We start from the raw sequence: 18,221 nt of genomic DNA, 5'->3' as shown, positions 1-18,221 counted from the left end.
AAAAAGTGAATGGGAGTATTTTTGAAATTCACATATCAGGTACTGATAAAGTTTATAAACAATTAAACTAATAAAGCCTAAAACTGATGTCATCTATTGTTCGGCTGTGCATTAGACTGTTATTACGATTGCAAAACGGCAAGTTCATCAAAAGTTTTGTGCAGTGGACGCGACAAGTTCAAGCTGTTGAGTCGGCAGATTGCATGTTTTGTGTTTCAGCCATGTTTATGAGGATGCAAGCCCCCCTCAAAAGGGCCCAACAACCCAGCCGTCGGGTTCAATTGCCGCACTACAAGCCATCGGAGATGGAGACGCCTTTGTGGGCCACTAAAAGTGGCAACTGCTAGTGCTGCTCATCAAGTTCATTCCACTTGGCATTAAGTGCGCCCAAACAAACATCCCAAGAATGCTGCAACAGACACTGACAGTGAGATCTGTTTATAGACCCGGTCGGCATTTAATTGCTGGGAAAGGCAAAGTGTAGATTGCAGCAGGGGTTTCAGTTGGTTACATAAACACCACATAGTAATATTTGCCAGAGTCCAATCCATTGCCCGGATTAATCAGGCAAAAAGCATGTGATTAAAGTGGCATTAGCCACAACCAGGACATCTACTACATCCTTGACCTTTAAGCCAAGTGCAGGTGCAATGAGTGGATGTGGATTTCTATGGTCTCTAATTAAAGCTAAGCATGAAAACACGTGCAGGACACAACAACAGCAATAATGGATCCGGGTCCGGATCCAGAAGCAGATCCATGGAAACCTACAATACCAGCTGTGTCCTCAGTGGGTCGCAGTTGATTGACAGGATGTGGACGACGACTACTGGGGGAGGAGCTAGATAGCTAGCTGGCTGGAATCCTTGACAACATTCAACCGGGCAACATGCCATTAATCAAACGCACACACGTGAGCCTCTCCACCTGCCCGGAGCGACTTATTTATGAGGACATTTATCGATTTGCCTCCCGAATTGTTCAATTATTTCGGTTACACCTGGCCATCGAGAGCCGAAATAGCACTGCACATTTGCCACTGTATTGTTTTTTGTTGCTCCCCTTTGCTTCTGGGTCCCATCAATTAATTATCTTTTTAGCCTTGCGTTGGGCAACACACTTCCGCATCCGGCTCGGAATCCGATAGGTCCGGCAATGGACACCGACTGCGGCACTGAGGACTTTGGGCTCGGTCGCCGCCGCCTCTCTAATTCCATTTAGACCGAAGCTCCTGGCAGACTGGTGGCTCTGTTTATGTTTATCCCTGCGCCTGCACTGCCCTTGTTGTGGTAGTTGCTATTGTTGCCGGCATCGGCAGCGGTAACCCGTCCATCCGCTGTTGGTGAGTCATGCGCACTGGTGGCCAAGTCTTCCTAACGCTCCCATTTGGAATGTCCTTTAGATGTGCAGGTCTGGCCAGCTATTTTGATGACCTGCTTCTGGAGAGAAGCGCACTTTTGGTAGTCACTGTTGGGGCCTTCTAAGGGTCATTGGTGAATCATGCGCAAATAGACGGGGCTAACTATAGAGTGGCGTTCAATACGATTTTAAAATCAAATTTTCGGTCTTTTATTATTTTTAATTTCTTTGAATATATTATACATTTCGAAATGAGATTTTTCAAGAATTAATTTTGAATTAATGAATTCTAAGGGTTTAGTGAAATGGCGGGCACTTTTGAATTGCCTATTTAAATATCGCGCCAAACAGTGTTGGTTAGTGTGTAGAACACTAAAAGTTGTTTTATCTTACCTAAGTTAAAAAGATTCGATCTATTTAGATAGCTTACACATTATTTGACGTTTTTTAGATGGTTATCCTAACATAATGGTTTTCAGTATATGTTTATATTTAGATATTACTTAATACACAACTAAAAATAAAACAAAAGCTCTAATTGAATGCTTATATTTATAAAATATTTGTTTTTTTTTTAATATTTTATTGTATTTTATCAATATTTTTTATCTTACTGATTATTTTCTGATGCCAACTCGCTCGTTTGGCCACATGCCCTCCCACTTGTTGTGCTACTAGTTGATTTCGCAGTAGCGAGTGGCAACAGCTGATCGCGTTAGATAATAGTATAGAATAGTGTTCCCCAAAATTAACATGGCTCTGAGATTTGTGGCCCAGTCATGCAGATCCCTGCTGCAACGTGGCGATCGTCCTTTGTCCTGGACCCGTACCCTCGCACACTATCCCGTCAACGATGCGATGTTCGGGCTGGATGAAGATCGCCAAAAGTTGCGGGAAGTCGCCTTTAATTTCTTCCAGAAGGAATTGGCGCCTCTGGCCAAGGAAATCGACAAATTGGATAATTTCAAGTACGATAATGCAGGATTAATATCACAATTACCTTTAATTAAATATTATCTTTTAGGGACATGCGCCCCTTCTGGAAGAAACTGGGTGATCTTGGCTTTCTGGGCATCACTGCGGAGCCAGATTTTGGTGGCACTGGGGGCAGCTATTTGGACCACTGCATCATCATGGAGGAATTCTCCCGGTAAGCATATACATATATTACATATATTACGATGATCCTTATAAACCCTATTTTCCAGTGCTGCTGGTGGCGTGGCCTTGTCCTACGGAGCACACTCCAATCTGTGCATCAATCAGCTGACCAAGAACGGCACCCCCGAGCAGAAGGAGAAGTACCTTCCCAAGCTATGCAGTGGTGAGCATGTTGGAGGTCTGGCCATGTCCGAACCGGGCGCTGGATCCGATGTCGTATCCATGAAGCTGCGTGCGGAACGCAAAGGAGACTACTATGTCCTGAATGGATCAAAGTTCTGGATCACAAATGGATCTGATGCGGACACTTTGATAGTCTATGCCAAGACAGGAGGCAGCGGTGTTCCGGACAAGCATGGCATTACGGCTTTCATAGTCGAGACCGCCTGGGAAGGCTTCAGTGTGGCCCAAAAGCTGGACAAGATGGGTATGCGAGGAAGCAGTACCTGTGAGCTGGTCTTCCAGGATCTGAAGGTGCCGGCCAAGAACATTTTGGGCCAGGAGAACAGGGGCGTATACGTGCTCATGTCGGGATTGGACTTTGAACGACTAGTGCTGGCCGCCGGACCCGTGGGTCTAATGCAGGCCGCTTGCGATGTGGCTTTCGACTATGCTCACCAGCGCAAGCAGATGAACAAGTTAATTGGAGAATTTCAGTTGCTGCAAGGAAAGATGGCCGATATGTACACCAACCTGAGTGCGTGCAGAAGCTATTTGTACACCGTGGCCAGATCCTGTGACGCCGGCAATCGCAGTCCCAAAGATTGCGCTGGCGTTATTCTCTACACAGCCGAGAAAGCCACCAAGGTGGCTCTCGATGCCATTCAGATCCTCGGTGGTAATGGCTACATTAACGAGAATCCCACTGGACGCATCCTGCGAGATGCTAAACTATACGAGATTGGCGCGGGAACCTCGGAGATTAGGCGCTGGCTGATTGGTCGCCAGCTCAACCAGGAGTACAAGTAAAGAGAGAGCGCCATCCCTTTTTTCAATGTAATCCAGAATCGCATTTATGTTATGACAACTGTGGCAATGACGTGGACCAACTCTACTACCTGACAGACTAAATGTTGCATTTATTTTTCTTAAGATTTATAAAATCTGTATGTTTTATCAATTTCTATATGTATATGTGCCTTAATAAAAGAAGTAAAACTTTATATGTTAAAATATTGTTTTTTTTATTAATTTACAAAAAATACACAATTTAAATATGCAACTGCATACACGACTCGCACACGTACGTATATACAAAGAGAAATAAAAGGTATTGATTACATCGAATAAAATTCACAACTATAGAACATAGACTGACTGCTCTACGTTTTGGTGAAAAACAAGAGTTTTCTTACGTTAGAAAATAATATTTCATGTTTAGTGCACAGTAATAAATTGCATCGAAAATAACAACAAAGTGAAGAACCAAATTTGTTTGTGTTACGCTTATTAGAGATTAATTGTAATTTCGTTGAGTTTAAACAAAAACTTGCCTCAATAAGTTCGCACATCTCGTATAAATATATATATGGGCAATTTAATGGCAAATAAACACGTAGAACACAGATATACGAAAACATTGAAACTCGATTAGCAAGATTAGGTTGTTAATATTAGGCTGATTATATGGTATGGGTAGAGGCATATAGATGTAGTTTCGCTAGTGGCTAATTACAATTAATATTAAATTATTTCTATTAGTATGTTTATGGGTGTGTAAATGTTAAAAGCACTTTTGGCAATCATACAACATTTACTTAAGCAAATAGAATTGCTTCAATTGGAACGCTCAGTCCAATCGAAAACTGTGCTTTTCCGTCTTCGTCTCCGACCGGGATTCCGTTGTTGTGGTGAAGGACTTGCGCTCCATCACACGCTGGGTCATCGAGGTGAGTCGCTCCGAGCCTTGGTCAACAATGCTGATCTTACCGCCATCGGTGTTAAGGGTCATCTGCGAGAAACTTGACTCCAATGGCTTGACCGCTCCAAGTTCACTGCTGCTGCTGGTGGTATTATTGGCTGACTTGTCGAAGTTACGCGTCTCATATCTGCAATTTATCAAGAGGATTAGCAAAAGTGCTCAATAGGGAATGGGTTCAAGCGCACCTAGACGTGTATCCCTCGTAGTTTTGACCTGGATAGCCATTTCCGCCCGTAAGTTGTACTACTCCGCCCTGACCGAACGTCTTGTCATGGAGATCCTGCACACACGCCGCCAGATTTCGGTTTACAGCGGGCTTCTTTGGCACCGCCGGTGGGGATGAGTTTAGCGTTTTAATGCTGGACGACTCATAACTTTGCTGGTAGTTTGTGTTAGTGGGTGTGCCTGATGTGGTGGGTGCAGGGATTAGGCCATTGCTGCCGCCAGGACTACCTGGATAGGGCCTGGGCACGGCATTGGCTGTTAGCTTGGGATTAGGGCGGAAACTGTGACCCGATGTGGCGGTTTGCATATTAGAAATGGTTGTAGACAGTGGTGGCGGTGGTGGTGGGAAGTCACCATTGGGATCATCCATCGGTGGATAGTTTGACGGTGGTGGAGACACCGCTCCTGGGTGATGGAAGTGCTGCGGCTGCGGACTGGCATGATAGTGATGCTTCTGCTGCTGCCCACCGGACAAGTAGCTTGGCGAACTGCGCATTTCGCTGGAACCGTAGTAACCGCTGCGACCCAAAGTCTGTTATGGTTAGAGGTTAGAAGAGAGAAAAGAAATACTGCCGGTTAGATCGGTTACGTGTTAGATTTGCTACCCAGACCAGATATTATAGCTAGACTACTTGAAACAAATTGGTGCTTCAATTTTGCCATTCATCTCAATGCCAATTTCATTTGCTGGTGCTTTCAAAGACTAATACAAAATATAACAATGTGGAAAAGTAATAAACGTGTTTCATACATTGTTCTGGCTTCTATAGGCGTACTCGGTGTCACTTTCGTCTGTGGTGAATCCCTGAGCGTTCTTCGCGTAGCGCTGCGCATGGCGTACATTCTTCAGAAGCTGTCGCGCCTCCTCCAGTTCCTTTTCCTTGCGTAGCACGGCGGATCGAGCGTTGATCTCCTGCGCCATACCATCGACCATCGATGTGTTGATCTTAATCGAATCTTCCACCATTTCATCCAGGCCCTGTTGGGCAGAGTGCACCAGGTTGTCTGTGGACTTGATCACTGCATTGCCAGCGGCCTGAAGACGACGACCGGCCTCAGAGTTTGGATTGGACTTCACCTTGCAGGCAATCAGTAGCTGAGCCGTGGAAGCGGCCACCTGCTTGGCTGTGGAAATAAGCATCTCCTCGGTGCCCACTCCGCGCACCAGGTTTTGGGCTGCCTCCACCAGGCTGTGAGTGGCAGCGGCCACAAGACGAGCGGCCGAAATGAGACCCTCCGACCATTGACCATCGTCGGAGCTTGTTAGCGGACGACGGGCCACCTTGCCCGTATCGATGAGCTCACGCTGAGCAGCGTTTGCAGCACGCACCAAGGCAGCAGATGCTCCCATTATCCCCTTGGCAGCCTCCAAGATCATTTCGTCAAACTTCATGTTTTCGTCGAGTTCAATCTATGTGGTAGAGAAATCAAAGGTGAAATATTATTACATGCTGACTTGAGGCGAAAAAGAATGAAACAATCACCAATGGAATTTAGTTAAGTTCTTGAGCTGAGTGTTTTAGTAGATTGGCGAGGGTCACAGTAATAATATGTTTGATTCCTGGGTGAACTTTTGAATGATACAACCAAGAATATCAAACATATCTCACTGGAACCATCAATTAGTTCGTTTTGAAGGGCAAGTTAAGGATAAATCAAGCACCGCTTATATATTAGGATGAGTTTTCAGTTATATCACTATAGTTAGTTATCATTCACCATTTAAACTAGGTTTGAGTATGTAAAGAATAGCAAACTAAGACCCACCTTGACATCGGCCTGACGGCGAGGACGCAGTGAAGCCAATTTCTTGGCGGCGGCATCAATGGAGGCGGCAGCGCCCAGCAGCTCGTTCTCAGCAATGACTGTGGGATCCTCGGGATCGATCCAATCGGAGCCCTTGAGCAGCCTGGCCATGGCCACCAGATCGGTGACGCACTTGGCCACGCGACGCGACAAATGCATGCGATCGTCGGCACTGCAGTTGTGAAGGATTCCACTGAGCAGATCGCGGTACGACTCCCCGACAGCAGTTCCTGCCTCCAGAGTGCGTGATCTCAGCTCCTCCGTTTCGGCACAGTTCCAGGCCACGGAGCGGCAGACAATAAGCATTTCAGAGATGGCACGACGTCCCAGATTGGCTGCAGATACAATATCAGCTTGCAGATTGGAGGTTCCGGCAGCAACAGCCTTGGCCGTGGCGGCCGTCACATTCATAGTCACTCGGATCAGATCCTCGGGTCCCACCTGGGTGTTGCCAACTGGTGGGGGAGAGTGCATGGCCTGGCGGAATAAATATTTAGGTGTTACAATAAATTCCATACAAATTCTTCTATAAACTTACCCGAATCTCCTGCGAGATGGCTTCTACGGTGGCCTCCATTGCACGAGTTCCGCGAGTGTGCTCATCCTCGACAGCCTTCACAGTCTTTAGTAGGGAGGACACATTCAGCACCATAACCTATTCGTTTGCGAATGTAAAGAAGTTTTTTTGGGAGCAGAGCAGAGATGTTTGTGGTTAATGTTTTTGGTCAGTAAAGAAGTGATTTGAAGAGAGTTGCTTACAGATAGGAGAATGACTACGATTACAAGCTACTCTACCACTACATATAATATTCTACTACTACTACTACTACGTTCTAATTGGCTTTGGCACTCTTACAAATCAATATAAAACTACAATATAGCAAAAATAATATTCCATTGATTTTTTATTATACGCATAAGTAATAAGAATTAGTTTTAAAAATGACTTGGTAACATTGAAAAGAGATAAATGGGAACTTCTAGGCGCCAGGTAAGCGTTTTCAAATTAAAAATTAAAAGTTTGCTGTTTTAAAAGTCTGCATTTCAAGAGGACTTCAATTCTCGTTGCTCTTCCCAGCACTTAAAAGTTCTCTTACAATCAGATTGAATTCAATTTCTCGAGTGGCGAAAATTATGTTTCATTGTGCAATGGAGTAATGCAAGTAGAATTTCGTCCCAGAATTTCAGATGGCCATGATGTCGATGCTGCTGCTGCCGAGGAGGATGTGGCTGCCACTTCGCATTTCGGACTGTGGGTTAGTTTTTGAATGGCCATTGTGGGCAGCTGTTTGGCAAACATCTTGAAGCGTCTGCTCGGCGTAATTTTTCGATTCGATTTTTTTTTTGGTTTTGTTCGATTTGTACATACATATGTATATGCGGATGAATGGAGATTTTGGTTTGATATCGATTTGATAGCAGATTGTTTTCCACAGAGAGCGCAGCGCATGAAGAGAAGGAGGAGCGTGGAGCGGTTTGAATTCGATTTGCATTTTTGTACAGTTCATGAGAGTATTTTTTATTTTTTTGTTCGGTTTGTGTGTTGTGGGAAAAAAAGAAGAGCAGATACGTCGAAGGCACAACGAATTAGCAAAACGAAAAAATACATCAATTTATGGATTTTCCCATTCGGTTTTCTTTTTACAAACGTTGGAAGTGGTGGGTGGTAGGTGGGGTGGGTGGACGATTGTTTCGGAAGGGTGGGTGTTTGGATAGGTGGGTGGTTGGGGTGCCTCGGTGGTTGGGAGAGCGCAGTAAGCAGCAGCAGCAGAGCCGAAAGGGATGGTACTGGCATGACCACGGTGTTAGAGAGCTGGACAAGAAGGGTGGTTGAGTAGCCGGGCGAGAAATCTGTTGTTCGCTGCCGATGCCGCCAGAGAATTAATGCAAGTAGTGGGCTTTTCATGGGTGCGTTCGGTTAAACATTGATAACATTAATAACATTAAAGAAACGACAACACAGAGCTGAAGCTTTAAAGGGAGCAGGATGCAGGATGCATGGGAGACGCCTTTTTAAATCTTTTGCATTCAAAAATTCAGACAGCAGCAGTGGGTCCAAATATACACAGATACATTTATGAGGTTGATTTTTTTAGCGGGTGTTGGGATTCATCGTTTTATTGAGTGTATGAGTAGATGAGTGCCAAAGCCATTTGATGTTTATTGAATTTTCAATATGCCACAAACAACATTTATGTATGCGCGGTACATATTTTGCGTGGAAAAGAAAAAATGATTATAAAAATAAAGATGAATCCTTAAAAATCCGTCCGTATTCCAAAAATGCAGTCCTATTTTACTTATTGTCTTTGGTCCCTTTTGTAACTTTATGATAAACCAATTGGCATAATTTAGGAGCACAAACCATAACCACTTGAAGTCAGTTACAATTTTGTGAGTAAGGATAAGAAACTAAAGCAGTATAATTCCCTTAACTGCATTATTGAAAGCTACACGTTTCAGATAGTTTGAAATCAGTTAAGGGAATCACCCTGCATATACTAAAAGCCACAACAACGAAAGCTTATTAGCAAGAGTTTAAAAAACTACGTAAGATCAAGAAAGAGAGAGAGAGAGTAATAGAGAAAGACAGGGGGTATAGAATGGGACAGGTGCAGCTTACCCTGGCACTCTCCTTAAGATCCTGCATGGAGGGATCGTTGATGGACTTGCCGGAGGCCAACTTAGTGCAGTTAATCAAATCGCCAAGTGCAGAGGCTACATCCTTGACGGCATTGATGACCATGACCTGGGAATCGGGTTGGGTAGAGCCTAGCGAGCAGGCTCCTCGCTTCACTGCCTCAGCCAGTTGAGCTAAATTAGGAACATTTAGTGTATTAGTAAGCTAGTATTGTAATATTTTCTTTAAATGGCACTCACTTATGGTTGAGACAGCATTCTGAGCGGCGTTGGCTAGCTGATCCTGAGTTCCAGCCGCTCCAGTCACCAGAACCTTGGTGTCCTCCACCAAAGCCTTTGCCGTTTGAAGTATGTGCTCGCGGTGGTCGGCAAAGCTTCCATCTCCATCCGAATGCAAAGTTCCGGCGGTAGCGAACATAATGGTTGTATCCAAGTCTCCAATGATGCCGGATACCGTGTGGGCTGCATTAATGCACGCCTGAGTTCCACGCGATCCCGCCTGCAAAGCCGCCAGCACCTGGGCCACCTTTTCGGACACCTCCCGAGCGCTTCGTGCAATTTCTTTTTGGGCGCCCACATCGTTGGGTCGTGCTCCGCCGGCCGACGACTGAATCATAGAGCTTACCGATCGGCCCAAATCAATAACCGTGGTGCGAATACGCATTGCCACATCCGGCGAGGAAGTGGTTGTACTTGCGCCAACGGAGTCCTGAGTCAACTGTTGATAGTTTTGTGTCATGTCAACGGCGAGTTGAGGTAGAGCCGATGGTTCAACGCTGCTCTTGGCGTTCATCTCATTGGCCAGACTGGCGATTTCCTTTGCTCGCGCCACCATTCGCGTCTGGTAATCAACAAAGGTGTCCGAGTACGAGGCGTTCAGCAGGGACTGCCGCTTATCGGTTAATCGGGTGATGGAACGGTTCACCTGCTCCATCAATCCGGTCACGATGCCCGTTTCTGCATTGATCTTCTCCACGGTTTGCTGCAGCTCCTGAATGGCCTCCCTTGTGCCATCGATTGCATCATCTAGTCGGGGATGGGCATGAGTGGCACGAGGATTGCCAGCCGAATCCTTGGCCGATTGGACCAGGGTAATGGCACTTTCCACCACCGAACGGGTCTGCTGAATTAGCGACATTTGCTGTTGACTGTGAACAATGTGGGTGCAAGCTCCAATTGCTCCATTAACCATGGGCACCACATAACGCGAGATTTCGCCCACAGCATGACCAAGTTGTTCGGCATTATTCTTGCCAGCCACACGAATAGGTTCCAGCTTGTCAATTAGCTCGGAAGCAGAGTTCATCGTCTGGCCACTGAATCCGTGCAAGTTGTTATCCCGTCGCTGACTGAGACCCTGTGCATTAACGGCAAGGGCACAACTGTCCAATTCTCGCGTGCATGTGCCCAGGGTGTGGAGCACCTGTTCGCACTGTGCCTGTCCAGGCGCCTTGTCGCGAATGTTGTCCACCAATCGCTTTACCGACTCCGAAACCGGGGTGGAGTGCATGGAGAGCTGTTGCCACACTGGCGGATTATCGGGGGTTAGGGCCAATGACTTGGCTGCCTTGACCATCTCCACAACACCATCGATTACACCGCGACCCGCTTGGATGACTGGCTCCTGGGCTTTCCTGCCCTCCGCAGATATCTTCGCTGGCACTGAACTGAACTCTGAGCTCGAAGCATACTGACGCACAGCCTTGACAGCTTCCAATAAAGGATCCACTAGACGCTCTCGACTTCCGCCAGCCGGCTGCTCCTCAATAGCCTTAATGGCCTGCACCAAGTCTGAAGTAGCCGTGGCCACTTGCTTAGCAAGCACAATAAACTCGTTCTTGGCCACCGGGTTCGATGTGTTCATCGAGGCCTGACGGCAAATGGAGCACAGATAACTGGTGTGCTTTGCAATCACCGTGAGGGCAGAAATCATTTGCGGCTTAGTAGACTGCTGGCTGCTCACAATGTCGCAGTGCTGACGGATTCCCTGGTAGGCCCAAGTAAGCTGGGCTTGGTCGATGATTCCTGGTCTTCCTGCGACACTTGAAGGATGCGAAACTCCAATCAAATAGGCGGCCTGCGATGAGCTCTCGATCAGTCCCTGAATGGAGTCGTTAACGTTATTCACCGATTGACTAAATTCCACATGCTGCGACTGCTTGGCATTATTGATCATCTCGGAGATAGCATAGCCAAGGTTTCTTGACTTTCCAGTGGCCTGTTCCACGCAATCGAAGTATCCCAACTCGTTGATAGGTTCATGGGGATAGTCCAACATGAGGCGCAAGGCCTCAATGTTGCGCATAGCGTTGTCGCACTCCTTTTGCCCGGGAGCGGATTGGATGCTGGCATCAACCAACTGATTGATACTCTCGGTCACTCCTCGGGCAGCGGCATGCAGCAGGTTCTTAGCATTAGGCTGACCGGGATCGGCGGCAATCGACTTGGCCGTTGAGAGGAGAGAGCATGATTGAGTGGAGACATGACGGAGGGACTCGATCATGTGCGAGCGCACCTCCTCTTCCTGCGTTTGGCCGGCCATTTCCATGCTGACGGACAATAGATCCCGATAGTTGGCAGCAAAGTTTTGGCTACTCTCGGCTAGCAAAGCTGGCGAAGAATACGACACCACAATCTCACCACCGGCGCTGCTCAACTGCTCTGCCACTTGTTTAAGTTCCGACTGCAGAGTGGCATATGGACGGCTTGAAGGTGGGAATTCACTCATTGATAGGATTTCACTCAATTCGCTGACATTCCTCAAAGCCACATCCACTTCTCGCTGTCCGGGAATGCAGTCAACGGTGGCGGAAAGGGCTCCGGTGACCTCTCGTCCAGCTTGAGTCAAAGCTTCCGGGTTAGTTGCTCCCTGCAACGTGCGTTGAGCCTGCTCAATGAGTCGCGCCGAGCTGGTAACCACATCATCAGCACAGTCGATGATTGCTGGATTCTGTGTTGTGGCCGCCACTCCGTGTACGCTCCTGGTGAAATCGCCCAATGCCAGGGCAGTGTCCCGTCCAGCAGCTCCAGCGTAGCTACGCTGGTTGTGCAGCACAGAGGAGAGCAGTTGGCTCAAGGCGATTCCCACGTTCTTTGCCGATTTCCTTAGCTCATCGGCTGTATTCTCCACGGTTTGTCCCGGCAATGGACGCAACTGCCCGGCGATGGCAGCCTGTCGTGTATCATCCAACACGTCATGCAGTTTGCGCACCTCCTCTAAGGCTGACTCCAGTTCCTGACCACCACAGGCATCACGAGCACGCTGTGCTACCGAATGTAGCTCTGAGACACATTGTCCCAAGTGCAAGGCACCCTTGGACAGTTGGGTAGCGGATGGAATATCAGTGACAGTGGGCTGTAGAGCCCGCGACGATTTTGACACCTGCAGAGCAGGTTCAATGAACTGTTCAGCAGCCTCGATGAGATTTAGCTGGGCATTAGGGTCATCGGGTTGCGCACGGGTTGTTTTCAACGAGGTGACTAGGCGTGGGATAGTGTCCGCCACTCGCTTGCAATCCTGCAGAAGGGTTTCCTTAGTCTGATGGTCTTGGCTGTGCTGGACTGCGTTCTGTGCCGCCGAGATGCACTGGGTAGCTGCTGAGGCTGCTTGTTTCGAACAGAATTCCAATCGCTGGATAAGTCCACGTTTCATCGCAGGCGTGTTAGCCGCAGTAGTGGTGATCTCCCGAAGTTCCTCCGCTGCCTTACGCAAAGCGTTTTGGTTATCCGAATCATGAGGGTTGGATGAGCAGAGACGAGCGGCCTCTACCAACTTAGCAGTGGCATCCGCCAGCTGCTTGGCAGCGGATAACAGATGACGCTTCATGTCTGCATCCTGTTGCTGATCCGCCTCCCCCTTGATGCTCTGGATAAGCTGAGCAGTTGTTTGTCCAAGGGTACGTGCATGGCGCACCATCTCCTGGGGATCGTGAGTAGATACCAGAATATCAGTGCCGATTATCACGTTCTCCACGGGGCTCAATTCGGTGCTGGTGCGATTGGCATGCTCCCTGGAGCTCAGCTTTACGTGCTCCAACATATCAGTGAGGCTCTTGGACACATCACGAGCCGCTGCCAGGAGATCGGCCTTCAGCTTAGGGTCATTGCTGGCTTCATTGCAGACCTCGCACAAAGAATTGACGGCTCTGGCCACATTTTTGGCAGCCGCTTCAAGTTGCTCACGACAGGCAGCATTGTGAAGCGTTGGTGCCACCACCTTGGCACAAGCCACCAATTGACTCGTAGCCAGGGCACACTGACTGGCAGCTCCAATAACACGGTTTCTGGCCTGTTCATCCTCACAGCTCGCGGCAATGTTCTTAGCACGCAACACAAGGGCAGCAGTGGTGTTGGCCACCGCCTTGGCCAAGGCTAGGAGCATGTCGTGGAGGTCACGGTTCTCGGGTACCTCTTCTTCGGCAATAGTGCTGAGTACATGAGTTGTAGCTTCACCCACTCGACTGGCTGCGTTGATCAGATGCTGTGGCGGTTCCTTGCTCTCTGGTTCGGCTGCCTTGAGGAGATCACTGAAGGCGTTGCACAAGTTGCGGGCGGCCTCCAGCAGTTGGTCACCATTCGTGTCGTTCTCCATTAAGGCGGCAATAAGACGCACTTCCTTGGTTACCTCCGGAATTGTTTGGGCGATCTGGGAGACCGAGGCCGAAATGGCCTCCGTATCCACTTCATCCGGATGAGAGGCGGTTATAATTTGGGCAGTGGCAGCGCTCATGGTGGCCACATGACTGCTAACCGCCTGCTTGGAAGTGTCCAAGGTGTTCTCACGCCATTCAATAGAGCGCAAATCGCTGCCAAGCTCTTGGATGGGTGCCTGCAGAGAAACGAAACTGCGTATTAGATAACTTATACTTTAGAAAAGTCAATTATCTCACCTTGGTGCGCAGCTCTTCGTCAGCGCGAATCAAGACATCCTGGCCAGCGGATATGTAACCCAGCAGAGCTCGCTGTGGCTCCGTCAGATTTACAGAACTAATGCGAACTTCCTTAGTCTAAAGTAACATATTTTAAATGAAAAATTAGTATTTGCGTTTGAAGAAAGTCTCTCCAGCAAAATGCATACTTTGTAAAACATTGGATGACCACTGGCTTTATTTTGAGATTGCAGCATGTCAGGAGAAAGGAATTAGAGAAATGATTCATGTTAGTTCGATTTAGATGGATGGGATTATGGTTTTGTGGATCAGATTTAGTTGTTAGGCTAGTGTTACAAGTATGTGCAGTGGCAACTTAAGCAAAATGCGTGTGAAATAAATAAATGGCTGAGTGTAAATAAGTGGAGTTAATGAAGAATGCTTGGTGGCTTTGGGCTGAGCATGGAGGTGTGGTCTACTCACCGTGGGCGGCTGGTGGGCATGGTTCACCTGGCCGACGAAGGCACCGTACTGCACGGTCTGCACTTCATTCTCCATATAAGAGCGCTCGCCTGTGTTTCGATTCGTTGAGCGGAATTCAGAGGGGATTGGTAAAAGAAATAAAAATATAAATTAGCATTTACAAGATAAGCAATAGCAAAAATAAATAAGTAGAAAGCTAATACATTGCATCTAAGAAACCTTAAGTACAATTTTATAGGTTTAGTCTCCAAAGATATTTTTGTGTTTTTATCCTTTTGATGATAATCAAAGATATTTAAACTTTAACTACTAAGCTTTTACTTTAAATGAAACACTTTTTAGAAACCATCTTCAAAATGTACTTCATTCATCCAACGTACAAATTGAGTAAAAGCATTGACATTTAAACGAATAATAATCAGCTCAAGCTAAAGTGCTTTATATTGTTACAAGGTAATTAAAACTTACCGTCATATGGACGCATAATGCCTGGATGAGCCAAGCTCTCCACATTTAGTTGCTCCATGCGATTCGTTTCGTGTTGCAAGAATGTGGCTCTATAATATAAATAGATTACAAATCTATATTACTCACACTAAGCAGCTTTACTTACTTGGATGGTGCCACTGACTCTTCCACCATTGTGGATCCCTCATCGCCTTCGATGCCGAAATGATCCTTGGTTTGCTTCTTCTTAAGAATAATATCGATGTAGCCAGCAATAAGCTGGACAATCTGCTCGGCCTCCGTCGTCTGCACCGAGTAGTATTGATTGGCGTAGTCGCCAAAGTCCAGGGTGAAGGTGTTTGGCGAGGCGCCCCAACGTCGTACTGTTGTCAAGGGCCACGAGATCAAGATCTCTTTGGTGTGCTCGTCTAGGCGCAGCACCGAATCCTTGGTCACTCCGAGTAGACGGGGAACAAGCTTGTTTTTGCCATTCATCTTCTCCTTGACCAGAAAGAAGGTAACGCCGTAGGTGGGCAACTCCCGGGCGGTCTTAGTGTACAGGACTTTGGCGTCGATTTCGGATAGATCCACATGCTTTCGGTGCTCCGAAAAGATTTTCTTCTCGATTCCCTTGGTGCGAACATAAGACTGAGGCAGGAAGTCCTTCAAACTACACATACAAATTTTGATTAGATGAAGTAATGGACATTGGATAAATCTTTAACTCACTCTAGAAATCCGGTCTTGTGCTTGGCCTCATTATGCGGTCCAAATTGAATGTGCACTTGGATGCCAGCAAACTCGCAAGCTAAGGAATTGATAATTATTAATACAATATTCCTGGCAGCATAAAACACGGGACTCACCTTTGTCTTGAGTGACAGGATGCGTTCCATCCAGAATGGCATCCCTGGCTTGGACATACAGCAAGTTCAATTGCACGGGGTCCCGAGAATCGATATTCTGATCCGAGAAGAAAAAGCGCCGACGGAGCAAAACAGTTTCTGCCTCATCTATTCCCTGCTCCCGCAAGGTGCGACTCACATCCACCCAGTTCACTGGAAATAAAACCCCATTTTAATGTTTTACTTTTTGCAGACTTAAACTAGTAACTTACTTTCGTCGTCCGTCTTTAGTTTCTTGCGCAAACTCTCCATTTTGGCATCGCGATCTTTCTCCATAATCTTTCGCTTAAGGGTGAGCGTTCCAAACTTGTTGTCCGGCAGATTCTCATTCTGCGCCTCGTTGTCCTCGCGCACCAATCCATATTCCTCATGATTGGTGATGCCGATCTTTGTGCAGATGACCACCATAAGCTGCGACACCGGCTGGGAGTCATCCACCAGAATGGTCTTTACAGCGCCATCCAACATGCGAACACGTAGGGTTCGCGTCTTGCGGCGATACTCCAGCGTATCCTGGTTGTGCAGTATGTAGTAGCCCAGGGTGCGTCCCGGTTCCAACCAAACCCCCTGCTGGTTCTGCTCGTCAGAGATAAACAGTCCATATTCGCTGGCTATAAAAAAAAAAACGAAAAATCATTGATTTAAAAATGAGATTGCTTGAGAAATTAGTCTTCACATACGTTGTCCTTGCACTGCCTCGGCGAACTTATCGCGAATGACCTTGCAGGCATCGAAGACTGTGGTGTTGGGCTGGAACTGTATGGTCTTGGTCACCCGACCACCCTCCAGTTGAATGCGCAGCGATAGTGTGGACATCCTGGCGTCGTCTTCGCTGCTTCACTTCGACTTTCGCTGCTCCTTTTCTTTTACTTCTCTCTCCTCCGCTTCGTCGTCGTTTCCTTGGGTAAACTTCCAAGGAAGTGAAAAATGCAATGGGCACTGCAAAAATAAGAGGGAATATTTAAGTTTAATAAAACATCAGGTTGATTATTAGCAAACAATGAGTTATGATACAGCAATAAGTGGTTTTAGAGGAAAGATTTTTCTTTTTCGTTCAAAAAAAAATTTGGTGCTTCTATGTCCCACAATGTCAACGATATGGGTAACAAATTTCCCCATTTTATACATTTTCGAGCCTATGATTTTCAATTAAAGGGAGTCAAATTAGCTGGCAGAAAGTGCAGTTTATGACATTGATTAAGTTCACTTTGACTGAAATATTATTGGGAGCTGTTAGTCCAAATTAGAATATACTTATTTCCTAATGAATTACACTTAAGAGGACAAACTAAAAGTGGAAAACAGACACCAGAAAAGCCGAAACCCGGAACCATCGGTCGAGACCGAAACCAAACCGAAACCACCCCCAAAGCGCAAGGATATCTTCCGGCAAAGCGAGCAGGGGCGATGGCGGTGGCAGCCACCACCCAAATCGCAGACGGCCGATAAAATTGCTGATGAAAATCTTCTCCAGAAGCACTCGCGCACACACACAAGGGCATTAGATGTTCACACACACAAACACAAATAGGCAGGGGAGAGGGCAACGCAGGACACTTGAGTTCAGGCCAAATCAAAGCCTGAAAACCCAGGCCCATTGTAATGTATCCTTATGGGGTAGCAAAGTAAGCCCACTTTGGTGACTTCTCCAACTCTCTCTGCATGCTCCGTTCTCTTGATGATTAGGCTTTGGATTTTAAGCCAAGTTCCCTCATAATGCCACATTCTCCATCCCCGAAAGGCAGGAGTAATTGATTTTCTGTCGCCCGCTTTTTGATCCTGCCCACGTAAAGAGACAAAAGCTGCCTAAGTGTGTCAGAGTTCGGGTGGAAAAAACGCTACCATTATTGTTTGCTCTAGCATGTGAAAATCAATAATTTACACAAATGTTTTGTTATTTTCTTTTTCTCGTAACTGTGTGTGTGTGATGAGACACACACACATACAACACACAGAGAGAGCAAGAGGAAGCACTTGAAATTTCCGGCAGACGACACACACAATATCACGCACAAACTTTCACAATTACTTTTTGTAGGGGGGCAACGACAACGAAACAAGGATGTTGGTTCCATATGGCGGCTGTGGATGGCACCGATTGTCGGCATCCTGCGTCCGGCTGGAGTAACACGTCTGCTCTGCACGGAATCTGGCACGAAAGTGATGAAAAGGCTGACTCAACGTTGCGGCTGAGCCAGCGGCAGAGGGTTGGATGCTGCTCCGCCGACGTCAGCATCAGCATCCCTTCGGTGTCTAGGACATAATCGTTGTCTGGTGGTGGCACCCACCACCACCGGCAGGACTCGGAAGAGAAAGTCCGAAAGAGCGTCGGAGAGAGCAGCGCTTGCGCAGTGCTTTTTGTGGAGAGAAACCTTCGGTCAAAGGGTGCAGTCACCGCAATTTCAC

The 18,221-nt window shown here is 47.0% G+C and overlaps 2 protein-coding genes across 7 annotated transcripts in view; one reads left to right on the top strand and one right to left on the bottom strand.

Annotated features, from left to right (window-relative positions):
* Positions 1-2,040: 2,040 nt before the first annotated feature.
* On the top strand, positions 2,041-3,683 carry LOC6737303 (isovaleryl-CoA dehydrogenase, mitochondrial). Its single transcript, XM_002084107.4, has 3 exons — positions 2,041-2,327; positions 2,384-2,509; positions 2,568-3,683. The coding sequence occupies exons 1-3, from the start codon at positions 2,113-2,115 to the stop codon at positions 3,487-3,489; spliced, it is 1,263 nt and encodes a 420-aa protein (XP_002084143.1). The 5' UTR covers positions 2,041-2,112; the 3' UTR covers positions 3,490-3,683.
* LOC6737301 (talin-2) overlaps positions 3,680-18,221 on the bottom strand; it is a 29,515-nt gene continuing 14,973 nt past the window's right edge. For 2 of the 6 annotated variants that reach the window (XM_039294105.2, XM_039294106.2), the window contains exons 3-17: positions 16,496-16,754; positions 16,028-16,426; positions 15,777-15,968; positions 15,640-15,718; positions 15,077-15,580; positions 14,932-15,020; positions 14,464-14,552; positions 14,002-14,118; positions 9,353-13,940; positions 9,096-9,286; positions 7,011-7,127; positions 6,434-6,949; positions 5,418-6,077; positions 4,627-5,198; positions 3,680-4,568 (exon numbers count right to left, since the gene is read on the bottom strand). In XM_039294105.2, coding sequence (XP_039150039.1) covers positions 4,310-4,568; positions 4,627-5,198; positions 5,418-6,077; positions 6,434-6,949; positions 7,011-7,127; positions 9,096-9,286; positions 9,353-13,940; positions 14,002-14,118; positions 14,464-14,552; positions 14,932-15,020; positions 15,077-15,580; positions 15,640-15,718; positions 15,777-15,968; positions 16,028-16,426; positions 16,496-16,631 — 8,508 coding nt within the window. In that variant the 5' untranslated portion in view covers positions 16,632-16,754 and the 3' untranslated portion in view covers positions 3,680-4,309. Of the gene's footprint in view, positions 4,569-4,626; positions 5,199-5,417; positions 6,078-6,433; positions 6,950-7,010; positions 7,128-7,211; positions 7,783-9,095; positions 9,287-9,352; positions 13,941-14,001; positions 14,119-14,189; positions 14,216-14,463; positions 14,553-14,931; positions 15,021-15,076; positions 15,581-15,639; positions 15,719-15,776; positions 15,969-16,027; positions 16,427-16,495; positions 16,755-17,844; positions 17,975-18,221 lie in introns of those variants that run through there. The other 4 variants (XM_039294107.2, XM_016171116.3, XM_039294108.2 and 1 more) reach the window with 4 other exon arrangements.

This window comes from Drosophila simulans, chromosome 3L (assembly GCF_016746395.2).
Source record: "Drosophila simulans strain w501 chromosome 3L, Prin_Dsim_3.1, whole genome shotgun sequence".
Taxonomy (NCBI): Eukaryota; Metazoa; Arthropoda; class Insecta; order Diptera; family Drosophilidae; genus Drosophila; species Drosophila simulans.
Note: the sequence above shows the minus strand (reverse complement) of the source record. Positions and strands in the feature narration are given on the sequence as shown.

Excerpts from the sequence above, each read along its gene's own strand:
- LOC6737303 (XM_002084107.4), top strand. The coding sequence starts at position 2,113 with ATGGCTCTGAGATTTGTGGCCCAGTCATGCAGATCCCTGCTGCAACGT. Across the intron at positions 2,328-2,383 it reads GACAAATTGGATAATTTCAA|GGACATGCGCCCCTTCTGGA; the intron begins GTACGATAATGC and ends ATTATCTTTTAG. Across the intron at positions 2,510-2,567 it reads ATCATGGAGGAATTCTCCCG|TGCTGCTGGTGGCGTGGCCT; the intron begins GTAAGCATATAC and ends CCTATTTTCCAG.